Here is a 22,673-nt window from a genome sequence, read left to right as displayed (position 1 = left end):
TACCTACTACGCGAATTTACATATTGTGATCATTATTTGTATGTATGTGCGAAATGGTTGCTTCTTTTTCATTGGAAAACAAATTTGACACTTACTCCCACCAGTGCTTTTGCGATTTGTCAATTATTCATTATTTATGGTGTGTGAATTAAAAGTCCTTGCGCCTGCAACCCTATCAAGGCTTGATGCATGAGCTTTTGTTGTTACTTACCTTAAAAATCCTACTTGATTTTGTTTATTCGGTACGGTCTGTTCTGGAATAGGGAGAAAATTCGAACTACATTATAATACTGTATTTTGTCTTCATACAAATGATTAAATATAATAAGTTGATGTACTTAAACTAAGTTTTGAATAAGTTTCGAAAAGGGTACCCGTGTAAGGAATTTCAATTCTCCACTTTAGATCGGGCGAATAATCCTTACATCCTGTAAGAATTCTAATTGAAGTACATAATGAACTAGTTATTACCCACCAGAGAGTGGTTACAGAAATTCTTCGCAGTCGACTATCAAACTAATACTGTAATTAAGGGCAGCTTCAGTAACACCTAAATTCAATAAAGCATAAAAATAAATTACCTAATGAGATTCCGTTAATAAATAGAAAAAGTTTAACTAAACGCGCTTAACGACAGTTCCCGTATCTGATTCTTCCGATGGAGTGGACTCGGAACTGATCGATTCCTTGTTAGGCGAACTATCGCCGTCTTTAACTAAGGTCGGTATCTGTGAAGGTTTGGGCTTTTTGGGATCACCCTCCCTTGTTAAGGTTGGCGCGGTGACCTTCAACTGGTTGTATTTCTCATCTGCGCTATTTCGGGCGACGACCCTTGCCCCCACCTTATTTAGTAGCTCAGTCGATTTTTTGGCGATTGTAGGTTTTATCACTACCTTCGGCTCTGGTCTCTTGGGAAGGTTTTGCGTATTTGCGCTTATAATGGTCTTTGGCTCCTTCTTCTCTTGAACTTCCTTCGGTTTCGGTGGTCGGAGAGGTTCATAAATTTGCTGTATGCTTTGCTTGTAAGGGTCTTGCTTTTTTAACGTGGAGGGCACTAACGGCCCTATGTATAGGTTGTTGAATGTGACCTCCGGCTCCGATGGTGCCGGTGGTTCTTCTGCTAAAGCAGCGGGTGAATCACAAACGCGCAGAATGTTTGGAGTTTTCCCGCCGGCCGACGTTGTGCGCGGGGGAGGGGCCGGAGGTAGGCGCCCCAACTTTCCGCTGGGTGAAGTTGGCTGTGAAAAAGAAGATATCTCAGGTATTGGGACGTTTAGTATTCCCGGTACTGGCATCGACCGCCGTTTAATTGCGATGACCTCCTTTGAAGGTCGTGGAAAATCTGGTAAAACTTTCGGGAAGTTTCTACGTTTTATTAATAGGAGCTGTTGGTCCGCGGTGAGTGGCTCCAATTTATCTTCGGATTCATCTCTTGATGTTACATTAACATCATCTACAATTTCGCAAGGTTTCACTGACGTGAAGAAGTCTGCGGGTAAGTCGATAGGGTCCGATCTTGAGTGATGGTGGTGAATTTTCAGGGGCTGCTTAAGGTTGATGCTCGTTGACGAACAATGTAAGTTTCCATCAGAACTGGGAAGGTTCACGTCGTCCATTGTGAACGATCGTCTTAGGATCGGTTCTGCGACCGGTGGTAGGTGCTGATAATCTAAAGATTTAGACATCTCTATTGGCTGTTGCCGCATAATGCTGATGCCCCGCCCAGTTGGAGTCGCGTCAATGGCAATGGACACCTTCTCCATCTTTTTAGGTGCAATCGCCGGTTTCAAAACTGGAATCGCGCTGGGCTTAAGCTGGTGGCTGCGTTCCGTAGTTCGCTCCTCCGGACTAACGGGCCTCGTTGGGCTCTGGCCAAGTGTCGAGTTGCTATCAATCGCACTGGAAACTTGCTTCGAACTCAACTGCTTCTGTTTCGCTTTATGCTCGTCTGCTAACTGCTGTCTCGTACGACGCAGATACCGAGGGCTGCATCTGTGCACAATTTCGTGGGCGATCCAATCGCGCACTTTCGTATGCGGATCGATGGTGCTTGACGACATCTGTCGCATTAATTTAAATCTACCGGTCGAGCCATCGTCGCTCAGTTTCACCGCCTCGTAAACGTCTTCGCTCTTCGGAGGTTTACCGATAATGCTCATGAGGTTACACCCATCAAGGCCCGGTAGATCCTCAGAAACCTTCGCTGATTTTTCGGCAATACCTTCCATGGGCGGCATGCCGTACTCCTCCCTCCTCTTCTTCTCCTTGTTCTTCAGTCGCACGCACTTATAATAAAGACCGGCAAACACAAAAATATTTATAAGCAGAAAGAGGCAGCCTACAACAACTAAAAGATTGGTAGCGTTGCCACTTTTCGCTTCAGCGTCCGTCTCCTCAGTTACACGCGGCTCAACGGCTGGCTGGTCAATGACCGTCAGTGTTGGACCGACCGTTGGTTTCTTGGTAAGCTTGGGGTACGTCTTCGGTGTTGGAGGGGTGACCTTTGGGGGTTTGGTTGTCGTCTTCCAATTCTCGTAGTAAGTGGGAACGGTTGGACCCTCTTTCATAATGTTGGGTAATTTTTCGTTCCAAAACTTGACTTGTTCATCGCGGTAGCGGAATTTGACTTGCGGTGGAAGTGCTGAAACATCTCGATCAGGTCCAGGATTATGTAAATCAATATTACCGAAATACAGGTAAGCCTCATTTTCAATATCATACTCGGGCCACTCGACTTCAAAACGAATCCAGTCCATTGGACTGAGATTGTAAAATTCTGTGCGGCGGTTCACGTTGGGATCACTGCAACACGATTCCTGTTAATTGGAACCTGTGAAAACTGTGCTTACCCTGTGTAGGCGAAACTTGAGAAGTACGTCATCATCATTTCTGATAGTAGCCTTTCATATGGAGTATAATGGTCCTTGAAATGAAACTTTGGGCCGTCTAAAGGTATTCCAAAAACATAGGGTAGTTCGTCGCCTTGCACGCTTTTGTTTCTCTGTAATTAAAGCAATGCCAAAGGTAAAACTTACGCAAGTCGCTTACCAAGTGCTCTTTAGATGAAGGTGAGTGTCCAAAGACGTAGAAGTACGACTGGGGATTCGCAACGGAGTGCAGTTTTCCCATCTGTACGACAGGTGCTAATGATCGTGCATCGGATAGTATTTCAAGCAGCTTATCTCTAGCTAATTTGGCTCGGTCTACTCCGTGCTCGGAGAAGCTCCCACGCGCTTGGTCTTGCACTGGGAAATCGTGCACCTTGCCAATGTACTCTTCCAAAGTACGAGTTAGACATAACTCCGGTTTAGAGTCACATCGCAAGCGCAAGTAGCGTTTCAACTCTTGGTCTCGTTCCTTCTCGAGTAGACCGTGGGTTAAACCCACAGGGCCCAGAAGGTGCGCACTTTCGATTTCTGTGACTCCGTACATCAGCTCAAACCTAAATCGCTAACATAATTGTGGTAAGTACATCGTTGCTAGTTACCTTTTTAGCAGATCACTATACTTAGCCAAGTTTTGTCTGGGATCTCCTGCGACAACGCGCGAATCGATAATTGGCCCAAATCTCGTTGCGTAATAATCCGTCGAGACTGACGCGTTGACAATTTCGTTAGTGTTCCTTGTTCTAAGACAGTTCGCTAGCTCAGCCTCAGAACTGGGACAGTTCAGTGACCCTGCCACTTGATAGGTCACGTACCGCGGCTTACTCGAAAACGCCCAATCTGCCAAGGCAGTTCCGCCCATGAGGATTGCTCTTTTAAATAGCGCTGAAATTGTATGGTCAATGGTCATAAACTATCGTTTGTGGGGTACTTACAGTGACTACCATCGCCATTTACCATTGGAGAGAGCAGCAGTAAATTCGCGCATACCGCTCCAGTTCCATGACCGAATAGTGTCACCAGATTGGGGTTGCCCCCAAAAGCTGCAATGTTGTTTTGCACCCAAAGCAACGCAGCGATTTGATCAACCAGACCAAAGTTGCTGGAAGCTGTTTCATCCAGACCCGTTCTGAGAAATCCTGCAAATAAACGTGTTTGTTTAATAGTCCAGTAACTTTGTTCCTAAAAATGGGGGGTACCAAGCGTCAAATCCGGTAGTTCTGATTTTTTGTGGGATCGAAAATTTTTTTTTCTATTTCGGTGTCACAATGATGATTTTGTACAAAACAGTTGTACAAAGACAGTGATTATAGTCGTTTTTTTTGGTAACTCATCTCTTAAGTTGGCAGTTACTAGTTAGTACAAGTAGGTACTTCGTTGGGTACTTCCATGTTTGAACTTCAAAATGTCAGTCTTACTACGCTGCCAACCTAAAACTTAACGGCATAAAAAGTGTTCCCAACATAAAACATGTTAGTTCTAATGTTCCCTATAGTTTCTGATAATGATTTTTTTAATTAAATTAAAGCACCGAAATAGAAAAAATAGTGTGAAAAACGCGTGTTACAATGCTTTATTGTAATTGTCGTAGGTCGCATTGTAACACTTGTCTTTCAATATACTATTTCCGGGTCGATCCGAGACAATTTTTTTTTCGGGGCTCAAAAAAGGCAGTGTACAACCTTCCTTTTTTACCAAAAATCTCGCCAAAAATCGACTGCACCAAAATTTCTCGGGAAAACACTTTTTCTTATTAATTTTGGGGCGTAGAATCCAAAACAATTCGTACTTTTTCGATCACACCTCTCAATCAAAGGTTATAGACTAGAAACCAATTTCGGAAGAAAATTCAAAGGGCTGTAACTTTTGAACTAGTAGCCCAATCTTGGAACTGTTTGAAATTATGGATTCTACAGGCCACATTATATAAGAACATTTTATTTCCGGGTCGATCTGAGAAAATTTTTTTTTCGGGGCTCAAAAAAAGGCAGTGTATAACCTTCCTTTTTTACCAATAATTGACTGCACCAAAACTTCTCGGGAAAACACTTTTTCTTATTAATTTTTGTGCGTAGAATCCAAAACAATTCGTACTTTTTCGATCGGGCTTCTCAATCAAAAGTTATGGACTAGAAATCAATTTCGAAAAAAATTCAAAGGGCTGTAACTTTTGAACTAGTAGCCCAATCTTAGAACTGTTTGAAATTATGGATTCTCAGGCCACATTATATAAGAAAATTTTATTTCCGGGTCGATCTGAGACAATTTTTTTTTCGGGGCTCAAAAAAAGGCATAACCTTCCTTTTTTACCAAAAATCGACTGCACCAAAATTTCTCGGGAAAACACTTTTTCTTATTAATTACAAACTTACAAACTTATGGAAATCCTTCAAGGAGATTTAGAACACATTAGAGGATGCTATAGCACAATTCGACTGTTTTCAAAGACTCGCATACTTAAACGCCCTTAAATGCTCTTCCACAGTCTTAAACACCGACAACACTGACCATAAACATTCCTTAAGGTCCTTTAAGGACACGATTGGCTCATTTGCCTCTTTATTTTACTTATATGTAGCACTTTGTATATTTGAATTAGAAATTATATTATAAAAAAGTTATGAGAGTTTGAAATTCGAAAAAACAAAAAACATTTGTTCCATTTTGCTAATCGGGAGTGTACCAACAGGTCGATTTGCTACCCTCAATGTGTACAATATATAACTTTGTTACTTACAAGGGTTGCTGCTCCGATTTTATCTTGTAGCAATAAGGTTCGAGGCATTTATCCTCATTTTAGAGAATTTTAATGGCGTATAAAAACAAATCTGCAATGCAATCAAACGAATTTTTCCTAAGCCAAGAATTAAATTGCTTCCAGAACGTTATATTTAAGATTCTCCGAGGGCTTATTCTATAATAATGAGGGCAATTTAGTGTTATGTTCTACGACCTCATTTTATTTTATAGGTTGTCGTTAATGAAACGTAGTAATGTCAACGTTATTGACGATACCTATCTGGAAATTGTGTAGTAATATGATCATTATGGCACGTTCCGGGAAACTCCCCTAATTAAATCAAAGTATAGTCGGCCACTGTGTACCCCCAGCAAAGGGCAATTCGCTAATTGTGAAAGTAAGGGGGCACGAAACTGCCGACGTTTTTTATCGGCCGACGTAAAAGTGTGTAGTGTCGTTAAACAGTAAACTAAAGTAGTTTCACAGCCGCCGAGATCCTCAAATATAAATTTCCCTCAGCGGAAATCAAGCCAGAAACCGGGAAAACACATTTACAACAACAAAGAAAATTCCGTCGCAGGATAAAAAGATGAAATCTCGCATCGTATATATTGTGCCCATAAAAATGACAGGTTTTTGGCGAATCTTCTCACAATATACACATACACACGCAATCTATATTATTCTCTATTTGCCCCATGGGACAGTTGCCCTGCTTAGTTATATAACTACATAAGGTTCGCGCACGAAATGATGATTCCTTGCATTCGTCTGGTCCATATTTTTTCCACTGTAAAGTATCGCGGGCTATTTACAATTTCCGAAAAATGCAAACTTCTACAATCGCGAAATGAGTTTATCGATGGGATCTTTGATATAAACAAATTATGCGCTCCATGCCTCCATTTTAATGAACTATAAATATTTTATGATAATTTTATTTGACAAAATGTAATAAAATTCTCCTCTGATACCCAGTTTCAACAATCTTTACCGCTATTATCACCCCCATAGTAGGATAGGTGGCTGTTATTACGAACCTTCCATTTATTCCGCTTATTCACGTTTTATTTTATTATCCTACCATTCTTTTAAACCACAGAACCTGCAGTTGTATAATAAAATCGCTATCGTGCTGCCAAATATATAATAATTTGAAATGTGTAAGGTAGGAAATGAGTCTATGCTTGTGTCAGCGTTTGCTGGCGTACCTCGTACTCATATGTAAATGGAGGAGGTGGCTCTGAAATGGATTGTTCAATATAACCCTGTGCTAGAGGGTGAAATCCATCACAAATATTTAATGGCTCCGATAAATAAACAATCAAATTTATTAAAAAAATTGAAGAAGCTTTTTCAGTTAAGTTTAGTTAAAATATATGGAACCAACGAGACTTCCGATACCAGCGTCCCCTCTAAACCAATTACAGACTCGTATATGTTATATAGGTTCTAGAAATGGGAACCAGCGAGTTTCTCGCGAAATAATTAAATTAAAGCTACACGCAAGTAAAATCCCCAATTGCCTCATAATGCGTGGATACAGATGAATTTGAAAAGAGTAAAGGTAAAAGGATAAGAGACAATTTCCAAATTGACTTGAATGCACCAACCAGTTTTCCCATTTTCTCTTCTATGGGTGGAATTAAGAAATTGTACAGGCTTGTAAATAAACTCGTAATACGTATACGTATAATTTGAACTGAATAAAGGCAAACACAAGAGCAGCTACATACAAGTATACTTGGCCGTCCTAATTGTTACATTTGTTTGCTATTTTCGAACTCAGAAAGGGCACTCTTCTGCTTTATCTGTAACAGATAAAAACACAAACAAAAAAAAAACAAGAAAGATAATGAGTAGCGCGGCACATAAATATTGCGATAGCAATGTCTAACGTTCGACACTCGAGCACTCTAATACTAAAAACCGTAAACGGCCTTAGAATTTGTAAATATAACCGCAAAATGTTTCAATGGACCATAGAAAACAAATCACAAGAAAAAAGCTTCACCAAAAAATCAATTATAAAGGTATTGTTTTATCTAAAAACGCGGGTCACCTACAAAATTTAATATGGACGCCGTTTTCCAAGAAAGGAATTGTTCAATTTTCAATTTCTTATGGTACAAATTAAATTGTTTTAATTGTATCCGTTTAATAATCTAAATCATAGGAGAGAACATTTCATTGATGTGAAATAGTAATTAAAATTGGTGGAGATCGGGTTACGAAAACATTCAGTAATTATTATGTGCATTGTACTTACTTGAGGACCTATTAACAGGAATGTAATTTCTTTTCAAATTATTATTATCGAAATTAAATATATTTCCAAATAAATCACAAGAAACGCTTTCTTCGGAAAATTCTTATATACACGTATAACATGACACGCAGTTAGTATTATCATGTGCTTAGTTACAGGTTGACAAATGACTTACCAAAAACTCCAAGTCTGAAGTTGATAGTAACAACGATGACTTTTCCGTAAGCTGCCAATACGCTTCCGTCGTACGGATTACCCGAGTTCCATTCGTACGATTCCCCGTGCAAATAAACCATCACCGGATAAATCGGTTTCGGTACGTCAACGTCTGCAAAAGAATTACACGTTTACCTCAATATAATCCTCTTCCCGACGCAATTAAGACACGAAAATGTACGAGTAATAAATCATCAGACTAAGAAAACAAGCTCTAGATTGTTTCATCGCGCTTTAATCATATTTCCAAATTTAAGTCAAATCCCGGTGACCTAATCGATTCGTATAAAATGAAAAAACTGGGATCTTTGATAACTCTTCTCTTTCATTATTAATTGTGACTGCGTCGAAATTGTATACGTGAAGCAAAATTAATGGCATAACTTTGCTTAGAATTTTAAATCAAATTCCCAAAGGACTTGATCTAATTAAAAAGTGTTTTGTTCCTCTAACAAATTTGATTAAAATTTTGCTTATGGCGCACAGTGCAACCGTTATTAACGGACTGTGGTCGGGGGGGTCTTGTATGAAAGTATTAATTTTAATTAATTTCGTTGCCATCAAATTTAATTTGCAAAAGTTGTACAAATGTGCGTTGATAAAATACGACAAGTATTTATGTCAAATCGATTTTGTCATTTGTACCTTTTCAGTTTCGTTGCTATGTATGTATCAGGTGAAAATTGGTATAATTGTGCAACACCGCTTCTTAAGTCAGTTCTGCGCATGTACGATAGTGCAGGGTTTAATCCCCTCCCAATTACCACTAAACTCGAAAGGTTCCCAGAATTATAAGCTTTTGGAGTCACAATTGTTTAACAGTACAGTATTAATCGATGGACTGTGGGTGGGGTGGCACTTGCTGCTGCAATAAAGGGAGAAGGCGTATATGTTAGTACAATTGACAGCTATAGACAGAAGGCCTAGCGACAATTTTAGAATAAATCAAAGATCCCGTTCCATTAACAACGGAGGGCGAAATTCAGCCAAGGATCTAAGGGTGCTTTCGTAATTTACATTACAGGCGAGTCTTTTAACGTCAGCGTGAGCGATACTTCAAAGGACTCATTTTGTTTCAATAATAATTAAAGGTAATTCTTGACGTATTTGTTAGTAAAAGCAATATCGATTTATATAGTAATTAGCGACGCACTCTTTCGACTTCTATAGCCGAAACTTAAATTACGTTCTCGTTAGGAGCGTACTTTTAGCATTTGTGTAACTTTATACTACTTGCTAAACATACTCAAAGTAACAACATATTTCAGAAAATTCAAAAGGTTCCAGTGGAGTTTCTTAACTGTTCAAAGGACATGTAAAAACATTCCCGTCAAACAAGTGGGGAGGGTCGTTTTTTACCCCAATGAAAAGTATGCCATACATTCCTGGAAATGTATTGGGCGAGTAGTAAAAAGACCCCTTCCCAAAACTTATAGGGCGAGTAGTAAAAAGCACTACTCATTTCGCTTAAACATATACAGAATCTGGGAATCCAAAGTGAGGGGGCGGTGGTAGTATTGTACGCCTCCCAGATCCCCTAGTGATGCGGCCTTAATCAAAAATTCCAGCCCGAACGACTCTTGTGGTATAGCAATGCTGTTTGGTTAAAAATATACAACCGAGGGACTTGGGAGTATTGTAATACACCCCACCCCCCACAAATTATACGAATATTTCATTGGTATGGACTTACAAATAATTTCATAATGATGATTGTAGAGAAAGGGTGACCAAATTTCTCTTTATTTTTTTTTGTGTGGCTGAAGGGAGGGATTCCATAAAATCCAATTTTCCTTTTTTTATAAGTGCTTTATACGTACAAAGGTCCCTTTCCGGATGGTCTGGAGGGTATACGAACATTTCGTTTGTATGGGCATACAAATAATTTCATGGTGATGGTTTTAGAAAAAGAGAGTCACCAAATTTCTCTTTACTGGGAAGGATTCTGTGACTGGCGCGTATTGAATACCCCGTAGACCCCCAGGAGCATACATTAAAACTTCCATCCCGAAGGACTCTCATTACACTTTAAAAAAAGCAATTGAATTTTCATCTTTTGAGGAGTACTTCATACGTTCAAAGGTCCCTTCCCGAAATGTATAGGGCCAGTAGTAAGGGGCACTACTCATTGCACCTGAAAATATAGAACCGGGGGTCTGGGGGATATGGAATACCCCCCAGATGAGCATACAAACGATTTCATGATGATGATTGTTGAAAAAGCGTCACCAAGTTTTTTACAGAGGAGTATTGTGTGGCGGTCATACCCCCCCAGGTCCTCGGAGCTGCCGAACTTTCACCCCTAAGGACATCACTCTTTAAAGAAAAACAATCCATTTTTCAGAAATGTTTCATACGTTCAAAGGTCACTTGCAGAAATGTATAGCACGAGTCATTTTGCTTGAAAATGTAGAATCGGGGAGATTGTGGGGGGGGGGGTTGGAGGTATGGAATCCCTCCTAGTATATGAAGATTTCGTTGGTATGGGTGTAAAATAATTTCACGATGATGATTGTAAAGAGGATCGCCAAATTTATCTTTTCCAAGGAGAATTGTACGAGTGGGGAGTTTGTCATACCCCCCAGATCCCACGAAGCTGCCTCCCACCGTAGAAGTTTCACCCCTAAGGACTCTTTTTACACAAGACAAACGAATTTTCCATTTTTGAGGAGTATTTCATACGTTCCTTCTTGAAAGCGAATAGTAGTGGGCACTATTCGTTTTGCTTGAAAGTGTAGAACCGGGGTGCCGTGAGGGTACGGACTACCCCTCAGAATACGAAGATTTCATTGGTGTAAGTAAAGTACGAATTGATTTGGATTCTACGCAACCCAAATTAATAAGCAAAAGTGTTTTCCCGAGAAATTTTGGTGTAGTCGATTTTTGGTAAAAAAGGAAGGTTATACACTGCCTTTTTTTGAGCCCCGAAAAAAAAATTGTCTCAGATTGACCCGGAAAAAAAATTTCTTATAGAATGTAGAATCCATAATTTCAAACAGTTCCAAGATTGGGCTACTAGTTCAAAAGTTACAGCCCTTTGAATTTTTTGTCGAAATTAGTTTCTAGTCTATAACTTTTGATTAAGAAGTCTGATCGAAAAAGTACGAATTGATTTGGATTCTACGCACCCAAATTAATAAGAAAAAGTGTTTTCCCGAGAAATTATGGTGTAGTCGATTGTTGGTAAAAAAGGAAGGTTGTACACTGCCTTTTTTTGAGCGCCGAAAAAAAATTGTCTCAGATCGACCCGGAAAAAAAAATTTCTTATAGAATGTGGCCTGTAGAATCCATTATTTCTAACAGTTCCAAGATTGGGCTACTAGTTCAAAAGTTACAGCCCTAGCGTGACAGTTCTCATTATCGACTACTAGTTAATAATGTCCACATTATTAACCACTTTGAGCAACTGCCGAGAAAGCCTACTTTACAAGTGGAAAAAAGGTTAATAATCGTGTCATCAGACGCTAGTAGTGAAAAAAATATATATTTCATATGGCAACTCATATTCCTTTTTAAAAATGGTGTAATTTTAAATGTGTTTATGACCAGGTTTGGTGGTTGACAGACGGTATACGTATAGGGTATAACGGAATCGCCTCGAGGCCTACCTCCCACCCATCCACACAATACGATCGGCCTTGGGACGCTATAAAGGAAAGGCAAGTCGAATGAGATTTTGTATTGAAATTTCCGACCTCCAGGCGTCAGATGCGCAGGAAACCTCAACAGAATTCTCCATACACACATAGAGGTTTTCCTCGAGGTCTTGCGCCTCGAGGCATGCCTTCGGCTTTTCCGTTGCGTGTGGAGCCGCCTTTAGACCAGTTTCGAACATTCTGCCGGCTACTCCGAATTAGGTTTTCCTAATTCGTAAGGTAAATACCGGAGTAGTATAGACCAACTTAAGACCTTATGCAGAGGCACCTCTAAAAAGTTCCACTTTTCGATTTACACCCTGTACATTGTGCAAAACAGAATAAACTTTTTAAAATCATTGCAGACCTAGACCTTTTTCTTCAAAGAGGGTTGTAAGCTTTGCCTGTCCATTTAATGCATTCCTACAAAAAGGTTTACCTTGAGAGGCCGTTTGATAACCTCAAAGCTAATCAATTAACTGCCTAAAACCATGAATCCCTTCTTGAGTAGCAGGACCCTTAATTTAAATACGTCAAGGTGACAAAATGGATGGAAAGACATAAAGGGAAAGGAAAAAACAAAAATTGAAAAAGAGGACATAGCTAAAACTTTGAAAAAGCACCCCTAGACAATGTTAAAGCAAATTTAATGTTTAATGCCTTAACTAGACTCTACACTCTTTATTTAAGGTGTGTTTAATGTAAAAATTGCATTGATTGCTGGAAGTGATGCCCAAAATTTGCGATGGAATAGATCGTAACGTCAGATAAAAGTATATTTTACAAAGTTGCTCCCTCTTATCTCGAACGCACTGTATAATTACTAGTTCTTTGTGTCTGAAATTTTTTTTGCAATTGTGTGTGACAAAGGGCCAATTATGTATCAGAAAAACGCCAGCAGCACCTGAAATTTGTACCACAAAGGAGAAACTATCAAAGTTAAAAACAAAATCCGTGTTTCTATTTGTATAATGAAAAGCTCTGACGACTTTTTGGTTCGCATTTGTAACAATTTATGTCCGAAGCATACACGCATGTAAGAATGGAAAGCCACGCGTGCGATTTTCTACCCTTTGCTGCAATTATCATTCCCCCACTTCAACAGACCAACAAACTATGCTCACAATCATCCCCATAAGCACTACGTAATTTACGTATTTACTGTAAAGGGGTATAAATCGAATTTATCAGTAGCAGCTCCATATAGTAACGGAATTGTGAAGCTTTACATTATCAGTAAGAGCTCTGCTCGCCAGGAAAGGAAAATCTAGAGTTTTCCACCGCTAGAGCTCGCCCTTATCGCATAACGCCGACGAAAATGGCACATCCAGAACAATCGATACGCCGAATTCAAAGATTAGAAAAAGGCGTAAACTGCGAGCGTCCATCATTAAAGCTCCCCACAATTAAATTCGCCGCATTTTATGAAGCATTTCCTTCAGCTGGATGTGCGTTCCACCCGGCTTTCCTTTTTCGGATCTGCCATTGGAAAGCTTTTAGCGCTAATTCCTAATCCTGAAAGATGTAGGCACAAACTACTAATGGACCTGGTGAAGTTAGAGGAAAAACATTTTAAAATCTCTCTTTATTTAGTCCGGTGTAGGTAATTTTCGGCGGACTAAGTACGTATAAAAACAAAAGAAAATGTCACCTGTCAGCCGCGTACATTAACTTAAAGACGTAAAAAGCTTTCATCGCATTTTTTATACGCGATCCTACCCCTAAAATACGTATGGTTCGTGATCGTAATTCTTTAATGTTAAATTATACACATTTATAACTATCGTAAAGTGTTGTATATCAGTAGGTGCTATTAATATAATCTTCCTTTTCTTCATAAAGTTGAGTAAATTGTCGTAAAACCACCACGGAGAATATTATAAAAAAGCTCGTCAAGCTCCCTTTACTGTACATTTTCCTCTTTTTCATATAAATTCTTAATCAAAAATGTCACGATGAAAGGCAGATTACAAAATAGAAGTAAATGACATGCGAGCCCAAGCCGAGCCAAGCTCTCGCACTGGGAGCTTTGCTCTGGGCAAAAGCTGCAGGCAGCTGCGGTTATCATGTAATATTAAGAATAATTCATCATTTTTGACAGTATATAAACTGAGATTGGAGCTCGCGTGCTCTTCAAAGATCAATACAACGCGACAATTCGTACGTAACGTTTTGATTATTGTTATTAACCTAAATTAAATAACACGTACGCGGTGTAGCTTCGTGTATATTTTACGTGAGTGGAGTGGTTTTTCATTTTAAATATTTACACACTGGTTTACAATGCATTACCATAAATCTCCTGAAACAACACGCTGTTATTTTCCAATAAATTTAAATCGTGAACGGCGTAATTAATTTCAACGCGATCGAACGGTGTTTTAAGTGAAAATATACACATTTCTCAATTTAAATTAGTTTCAAAAGTAATTACTTCTATATTTGCGGCGTGAGAGGTTTCACTCAACTAGACATTTTTATTGCTGGTATATTGCTCTTACGATAGGAATTACTCCATTTTAGTACCTATACGAAATTTAGGTACCAGGTAGTATATAATATTCTGTGGAAGGCTTGGGCTTAATGACAGGTAATGATGGATATTGTCCCTGAACCCCTAGACATAGACATGCTTCATTTCTTAACTATGCACTTTTATTGTGTGATTACCTCTCCTATAGGATTACTCAAGCAATACCAACTTGTTTGTTAATGGAGTGGAGGTGATGAATGCTTAAATAAGTGGAGCAAGTTAAGGACGGGGTTGTTCGGGTGATAATTGAAAGCGTGCGTAAGTCCTTGATTGTTTCAAGCCGAGTTGAAAGACATTTGGAAGGATTTTTAAGAAATGTAATTAATGTCGTTATCCAGTTTACGAAAGTGTTACGTTGATTTTAATTTTTGTAATTAGTCGGTCAGTCAAATTTAATGACAATTTCGTCGGATGAGTCGCTAGAAAATTTAATTGCAAGTGTTAAACGAAAATGTGAATTTGTAAAAGTTTTAGATTTCGTAAATTTAAGATCCAGGTTTAATTCCATTGAACTATTATGTCATATTTTTGTTTGTTGTACCGGAATGGTGTTTCAAAATTGATGTAGAGTTTCCGTTGGAACTTACGGATGGGTGAAATTCTGGCTTAAAACAGTTCCAGATTATCCACACTAGGCATAAAATAAATTATTTATTTATTTATTATCCTTCTCTTGTTCTGGGCCCTCAACAGGCTTGCGCCCATTTACAGAGTGACCCGCATAATGCTCTTTAGAGGTGCCTCTGCAGAAGGTCTTAAGTTATTCTATACTACTCCGGTATTTACCTTACGAATTAGGAAAACTGCAGGAAAACCTAATTCGGAGTAGCCGGCAGAATGCTTGAAACTGGTCTAAGGTAATTTCCATCTCTGCAACAGATGAAAAATTCGCCTCAACCCAGGTTCGAACAAACGACCTCCGGATTTATAGTCCAATGCTCTACCATTGAGCCATAATACGGGTTATAGTGGGAGGGTGCGTAAACAATAACTCTAAAATAACGAATGCGTAGGTAAAACACACAACTTGGTTAGTTGATTGTTCGGACGTTGAATTATTATTTATACCACCCCCACGTTAGTAAGGGAGGTATTGCATTGGGGTAAAGAATAACCCTTCTCCCACTTTTTGACGGAAATACACGTTTTGAACCACCAGGAATCCGAATAAAATAAGAACCCAATGACATCGGTCTGTCGGTCCGTTTGTACTCTCATTTCCGGCTGAACCGATTGAAACCAAATTTGGTACACATAATTCTTAAACATAAAAAGAAGAGATGACAAGCTCTTGGTCAGAATCGCGCATGCGCGAGTGTATCAAACTCTCATTTCCAGTTAAACGGCTGAACCGATTGGAACCTGATTTGGTACACGTGTTCTTAGACCTAAAAGGGTAGAATCGCCTATGCGTAGGTGTGCGGATGCTATATGTGCTAGCTACAACACATCTTATGGAATTTCTACCCTTGAATGAAACTTGACTGAAACAATCCATTCGCTCCATTTGCTGCGGATCATGTCATGATATTTCCTAGATAATAACAAACAAATCAAAATCCTTGACTTTGTTAAAGACACAAGTGTTCTTTAAGGGTGAACAATACCGGGGAGCACAATAGACCAAAAGGTCGCTGCGCAAAAACCGACTGGAACTACCCCTAGCACTAAAATAGTAATATAATAATGCGGGTCACTTTGTAATTGGGCGCAAGCCTGTTGAGGACCCAGAACATGAGAAGGATAATAAAGAAATATAGGTAGTGGTAGTGTAAGTGTGTGTACTGTAGGGGAGGATTTGTTTATTTGTTATGTACAGTACAGACCTACTCGTATGTACGTAATGTTTTCGCATGTACGTAGAAGTTTAATTGTGAATTTCGCTTTTAAAATTTTTTTAAAATTATTTTAGGGTGTTGATATAATTTGAAGTAGATGTCGAGTGGAACTTTTCCACGTTGAAGCATTTTACATTTACCTTACAGAAGGGCGACTTTGAATTCAATGTACGATGAATCAGAGGTTTCAGTTTATTGTATGTGGGACCTAAAATATTTATTGAATTTGTACTTATCGAGGTACTTATATTGTCATAATCTTTGATTAACTAGCAATTGATTCTTTTGGTTGAAATCACGGTGGTTGAAATGTAGCATGATTGGTTTTCGAGCCAAAATAAAAGGGGCAGACCCTCTGGTCTCCCAGGTGTGCCTGTTACTGATTCGATTCAGAGAAACGGACAGTGTATGTGAATGAGAATCATTCCCTCTGAGGGATGTGATTTCTTGTCATGACTCCTGAATATTTAGTATTGGAATACTGTTATGTGATGGGTCTCGAAACCCTGCTCTGTATGCAAATATTATACCCCTATATTATGTAATGAGACAGGTCATGCCCTGGCCAAAATGGCACCATACGTCATTGCAATTAGAATTATACCAGCAAGGAAGACCCACCCTCGAATCTGTATTATATCGAAAAGTTTATCATCAGGACATTTTATCATGAGAGATGTACTTTTTTGATCAAGTTACAGTTGTGTATGATGTATATTTTAGTGCACTCCTTGACATCGGAAAGATTACAAGATTTATTTTTGTATATTAGGTTGTGATTTATTTTGACAATAAAGTTCCTTGTGAAGCTTCATACAAATTGTTATGAGTTTGTATGAATTTTGTGCCGTCGCTTGATATTATGTTTTTTAACCAATTAAGAATACTGGGTTTTGTTTTTTCCCCTTACAAATTAATTAAATTAACCTGATGGTAATTAAGTAAAGCTCCACGTCAAGTTGAAGACTGCAACTTCAATATCTATAAAGGTTAAAAATAAAAATGGTATGCCCCAGGGTATGCCCTAATGAATATCCTACCAATAGAATTGTGGCTTACTTGCAAAGAGGAACGAATACAGCATAAATAAATTATTACGTGATACACGGCGCAGGAATTATTTAAAAATTGGCACATTTGTGAGGAATGATTTTCTTGGCATCTACATACAAAGATTTTAGATTTGTTATTCAATGCACGTACTACGAAAAGCAGATGATCAGCAAACGTTAGCAAAAATGCTTATCTATAAAAAAGGCGTCCCAACTTTTTTCACATTTGAATGTCAATTTTACGGCGATCCTTTTTGATTTTTTTTATATTTACGTCTGTCATAAGATGGCCCATGATGTATGTCCCTAACTTATTTACTCTGGGACAACGGGAAAATTCCAGAAAATATGATTTATATATTTTCTCGTCTTCATTTCATGTGTGCCAAGTTTCCGCAAATTAACTAGATTTCTCTATGTTAATCACATTTTTCAGAGTATTAAACACAAAAGGTATCCCAGCATGATTTACAAAAATGCACACGGTTTATGTTTCCGGAAATGATTTACACAAATTATGGGAGAATGAACCAAACTGGGTAGACATAGGGCGCATTGTTCACAGTAGGTACTTTCCCCGACTTTCATTTCATACAGACGGCGCGCTATTTTTACAATCTTTCACTGGTTGTATTGCTTAATTTTCTCCCTTTCCCGCCCCTTTCTATCTTTTATCGGATTATATAATTTCATTAAAATTCAGATTAAGTTCGTTTGTGTTTGAAAGACTCGCGAAGGCGGTTTTAATTCAAGACGACGTTTTTGTTTTCCAATCCTTGCCGTCTCGTCTCTCCGTTTTTTTTCACTTCGCCTTCCTGCGCAATGTTTCACACTTTTAAAGTTTCCGGGCTTCCTTTTTCCCTACGAATTCATCCGTGTAACTTATTCGTTTTAGTGGTTTTTCGTGGTACGAAATGAAAAAAGAAACGCGTCGAGGTCGTGATTTAAATGAACATGTTGTAAATTGCTTTGAAAAGTCGTTTCGTTGAGGAACCAGAGGGTGTTCCCTTTTTCTGTCATGTTAAGCGAATTGGCAGCGAAACGGCAAACCTACCTACGCAAAAAGATCTGTGTCTATGATTTATCTAGAAACTGTATCCAATTCTGACTAGAAATTTCCTTAGAGATGTGCTTTCACATTGCAAAACGGAGAGCTTTCGACTAGGAATCTGAATTTTTACTTTGAAATCTGAGTTCCGGTTTTAAGCTAGGAATTTCTACTGTAATCAGTGAGTTCTGACACGGAACTCCAATCTAAACGAAGCATTTAACTTTAAAAATTCCAAAATCTTGTATTATAAACGTCGGAATTCCTAGTTTAGCTTCACCTTCAACTTCAAATCTTGCATCTCATCCCTTAAGCTGCAGACACCACCAGCTCTGCAGATTTTTACAGAATGAAAATTAAATAACTGGCATTTCTACAAAACGTAAGTAGCTAACTTTCTCTTTCCAGGACTGTCATCAACGACGCCATAGTTACAGGGCGCTAAAGAAACGAAGTGATACCTGAAAAATTTTGAAAAATCGTGAATAACTTGAACACCTATGATGCTGGGTACCTATAGGGAAATGTGGTATGAAACTACGTAGATAGCCATGTAGATTTCTAAAATGCAATAAAATATGGGGTGTTCTATTTAAAATAAGAAAGTTGCTATCCACATCCGGTAAAACCGGATCATGATAATATTTTCCTTCGATAGTTCATAAAAAACTATGTTGGTATGCACATTTTCAGATTTAAATTATTAATGGAAGCCAAATACCCCTAAGTTGTTTGCGTGAAACAGCCTGTATACTTATTCACTCATTTTGTACGTTAATAATTAATTATCTTGAATTTACAACCAACTTTTCAAGATTACAAAGTGTGTTCCAATATTGACTATGATTCGCGAGTTATGTAACATATCGGTATGTTTCATCCAAATTGGTTTAATTTAATTAGCTTACGTGTAACAACGCTGATGTGTTCAGTCAATATTCAGTAGTTAACAGATAGATTTCAGTAGTCGCCGGAGCAAGAATCCCAGGTTTAATTTCCACCATAACATCCACAACACCTAGTTATAAAGTGTTAACATTTCTTACACACAGCATTAACATCTGCACGATGTTGTAGGAGTAGAATTTTCCGTTTGACAAAATCGATAATGTAAATAGTTCGACGAGCGAAAGATATTTAATCCCCATGAGACTCGGTAACAATATTCTTCTTCCAACCGATACGCCTCTGGACAGACGTATTGAAAGGGTAAACATCAATCCAATTTAAAAATCATAGCGTTGAAACGTACACCGAGCTCTTTTTTCCATTCAATTAATTTCGCCATACGTACCAATTAGTAGGAATATTAAATTGTGTCATCGTATCAAAACTGATGACAATCCCCTAATCACAATTTTTTTCCGCTGAGGCGTGTTTTTCTTGTTGAAGGAGCCATCGATTAAAAATGTGCAGTTGGCAGGATTTAAAAGGCTTTAGCAAACGGAGCTTGAAGTATCTTTATAAAACCTTGTAAGTTATATTTACGGCACAAACAGGAATACGCTTTATGCCCCCATTATATAATGCCGTAATTTGTTTATTATTTGACCTTTTAAAAAAAGATTCTTGGCAGGATTTCGAGAAAATTGTGTACACATCAAAGCGTTTACTGAAGGATTTAAGTAGAAATACTTCCTTTCGAGCTTCCAATTGTACGATTATTTAATCGCGCCGTTTTGTAATCGTTGAGATTTGATTTAAAACATTGTTTAATTAAAGCTGAGCTCGACCAATGTACCAAATATTTCGCCAGACTGTAAAGTGTTGGTGGATCTTTATGTACATTTGGGTTTGATACCCAATTCATCATAATAGCGCAAAAGCCGTATGAAATAACCCTTCTGCACTTTTCCGCCCTTAAACGTAGGAATTTTGTCTTACAAAGTATATAATAAGCATTTTGACAGTTTTTACTGCCTTCCTTATCTCAACCTTTCTCTCCATTCTTCTTTATTGCTCCATTCGCCCTTCTTCAACTTCGTTATGACATGACCTCCTTGGCGTTCCTCACTTTCATCTTCCTATCCGTACCACAAAAGTCGGTTTTCTTCTATCTATTCTCTCCCCAACTCCATGTTTCTCCGTATCTCTTCGTTCTGTACTCTATCCAGTCTCCTCCAAAACTTCCCTAGCTGTGATCTTTCCCTTGTTTTTCTTATTAGTGACCCGTATGTCATTATGCTCTGTACCATTGTACTGAATATTCGGCTTTTCGTGTCGGGTCCCAAATACCTGAATTTTTCTGTCCTTTTGTTTTTAAATTTTCTTCCATTTCTAGATCTTTGATATTTTCTTCTACTGTCGCTGGGTATTCTGTTTTCCCAAAGTTAATTTCTAACCCCACTTTGGTATACTTTTCTTTAAGTTTTCCAGGAAGTTTTCGTACCATGTAGCTCAGATCTTCCTCATCTTGCGCTATTATCACTTGGTCGTCAGTAAAGCTAAGTGAATAGATGTGGTCATCTCTAACGGATATTCCCATCCCTTCACATTTCCTTTTTCAGGCACATATGTATAGCGCGTGTTCAATAAATATTTTATAAAGCTCCCAATTTTCCACTGCTACGGGAATCGGGGTTGGAAAATGAGAGTTCGCAAGTGCTGGTTCGGGTAGCTCAATTCGCAGCAGGGTTCGGTAGTAAAACTAGTTGAAAGCGGAGATCACTTAATACATATTATATTGTTCTTCAATAAAAATAAAAATAAAATTAAAATAACAATGTAAATAAAGGTACGCCTCTGTAGACTGCCTCCGCACTTCACTGGATCGGACCGAAGTGCAACGGTCAGTGCGACACTTCCAGTGGATGCTGGACACTGGGTGTTTCCGCTTAGGCTTGTTATATTCCTTTAACAATCGGAAGGATAATTAACACATAAATAAAGTAAGGGTAATTAAGTGAATGTTTAAACAATAGGTGAGTGACCTTATTGATTATTATTTAATGTAATACTATGGGGGATTCTACCTATAGGTATAGAATTCCCACAAAGAAAATGAAACGGGGTTCTTTAATTAACTCAACAAAAAGTATCTGGATATGGATTTGTCCTAAAGCAGGATGGTTCTCAGGACTTAGGTACAAAGTACCGCCCTAAGATACGAAGAGTTTGGGGAAGGTTTAGAATAACAGGTGTGGAAGTTGACCAGGTACACAGTATCAGCCGTGAGCTTCTGGAAGTAGTTATCGGGAGTTAGACCGTAGGTGCAAAGCACCGGCCTGAGCTTCTGGAGCAGGTGAGATATAACAGGGTTGGCGAAATTTAGGCCTTTGGTACAAAGGACCGGCCTAAGCTTCAGGAAGAGTAGGAGATCTGGAGGGTGGTTCTGGTAAAAGGTTTTGAGCTAAAGGAAGATGATCTGAATCAGTCCTCTCACAGGCGGGACAATCGCTTTTATGTTCAACGGCTGGTTACGTTTGGGGGAATATGTGGAAATGGTAATCGGGAAGGGACTAACGGGAAGTGGTATTTGATATGATCGGAAAGGTAGGTGGCGGCATCTCACGGAACTTCACGAAAATAGTTTTCATCATTGCTACCTAAAATGATTATAAAAAGTATCATAGTTGGATTTCTTACAATTTTAAATAGTATGGGGGACGTGGAATATCCCCGTAACAGTCCCTTCGTAATTTGGTCCGTTTTTTGCATTTTTTTTCTTTAATAACTGCTGTATTTTGTAAATATGGTCAATGATTGGCCTTCCCGCTTGTTCCTCGTTTATTTTCCCTTGTTACAAGTTGGTGTTGTGTACGATCGCTTCCATTCCATGGGTATTTCTTGTCCTTTTGGAACTACTTGGGACATCCTCTGCATTATCTAAAAATATTTGTTTGTACCGTATTTTATTAATTCCGGTACAATACCGCCCGGTCCTACCGCTTTACCATTTTTGATTTTTGGGCTGCCTTTTGTATATCTTCCATTGATGTTTCAACCATAGCTTCTTCTGTCCCTCCCACTTTTGGGGCATAGTCCTTTTCCGTCTCAATGAATCATTGTCTATTTTCCGTTAATAATTTTTTTTTGGTTTTGCCATTCTCTCTCTGATATATGCGATATGATGCGTTGTTCTCTACTCGATTTCATTGCTTTTATTGTTATTTGAGCTCCGTGTGTCTCCTGTATATTGATCTATATTCTTGCATATCCATTCCACTGTCCACTGTTTTCGCTATTGCTATCAATCTTTCTACTTGTCTATTTTTTTCTCTATAATGTTATAGGTCGGCCTCTGATTTTGTCGTTAACCATGTTTCGTACTTTTTTCATTTATTTAATAGCTTGCTTTGTTTCTTGGTTTAATTTCCATTCATATATCTCTTCATATCTTTCCCTTGCTTCACTGGCAGCTTCTTTTAGGCACTTTTTCGTATTTTCAAATGTTCCTTCTGTTCTTGCCGGATCTAATCTCCTATAACTTGTTATTTAACCTATTTCGGTACAGTTCT

At 38.6% G+C, this 22,673-nt stretch overlaps 1 protein-coding gene across 5 annotated transcripts in view; it reads right to left on the bottom strand.

The window, feature by feature from the left end:
- Window positions 1–280: 280 nt before the first annotated feature.
- Window positions 281–22,673, bottom strand: part of LOC116171621 (neuroligin-4, Y-linked) — a 63,414-nt gene continuing 41,021 nt past the window's right edge. Inside the window, exons 2-10 of one of the 5 annotated variants that reach the window (XR_004145480.1) lie at window positions 8,070–8,222; window positions 3,821–4,024; window positions 3,488–3,770; window positions 3,049–3,442; window positions 2,850–3,001; window positions 2,687–2,802; window positions 582–2,641; window positions 476–522; window positions 281–428 (exon numbers count right to left, since the gene is read on the bottom strand). Coding sequence is in view for 3 of the 5 variants with exons in the window: in XM_031488571.1 (XP_031344431.1) it covers window positions 618–2,641; window positions 2,687–2,802; window positions 2,850–3,001; window positions 3,049–3,442; window positions 3,488–3,770; window positions 3,821–4,024; window positions 8,070–8,222 (3,326 nt within the window). In the remaining 2 variants the exon portion in view is untranslated. Of the gene's footprint in view, window positions 2,642–2,686; window positions 2,803–2,849; window positions 3,002–3,048; window positions 3,443–3,487; window positions 3,771–3,820; window positions 4,025–8,069; window positions 8,223–22,673 lie in introns of all 5 variants that reach the window. The other 4 variants (XM_031488571.1, XR_004145479.1, XM_031488570.1 and 1 more) reach the window with 4 other exon arrangements.

The sequence above is a fragment of the Photinus pyralis genome, unplaced genomic scaffold (genome assembly GCF_008802855.1).
Source record: "Photinus pyralis isolate 1611_PpyrPB1 unplaced genomic scaffold, Ppyr1.3 Ppyr1.4_LG5, whole genome shotgun sequence".
In the NCBI taxonomy this organism is placed as follows: Eukaryota; Metazoa; Arthropoda; class Insecta; order Coleoptera; family Lampyridae; genus Photinus; species Photinus pyralis.
Note: the sequence above shows the minus strand (reverse complement) of the source record. Positions and strands in the feature narration are given on the sequence as shown.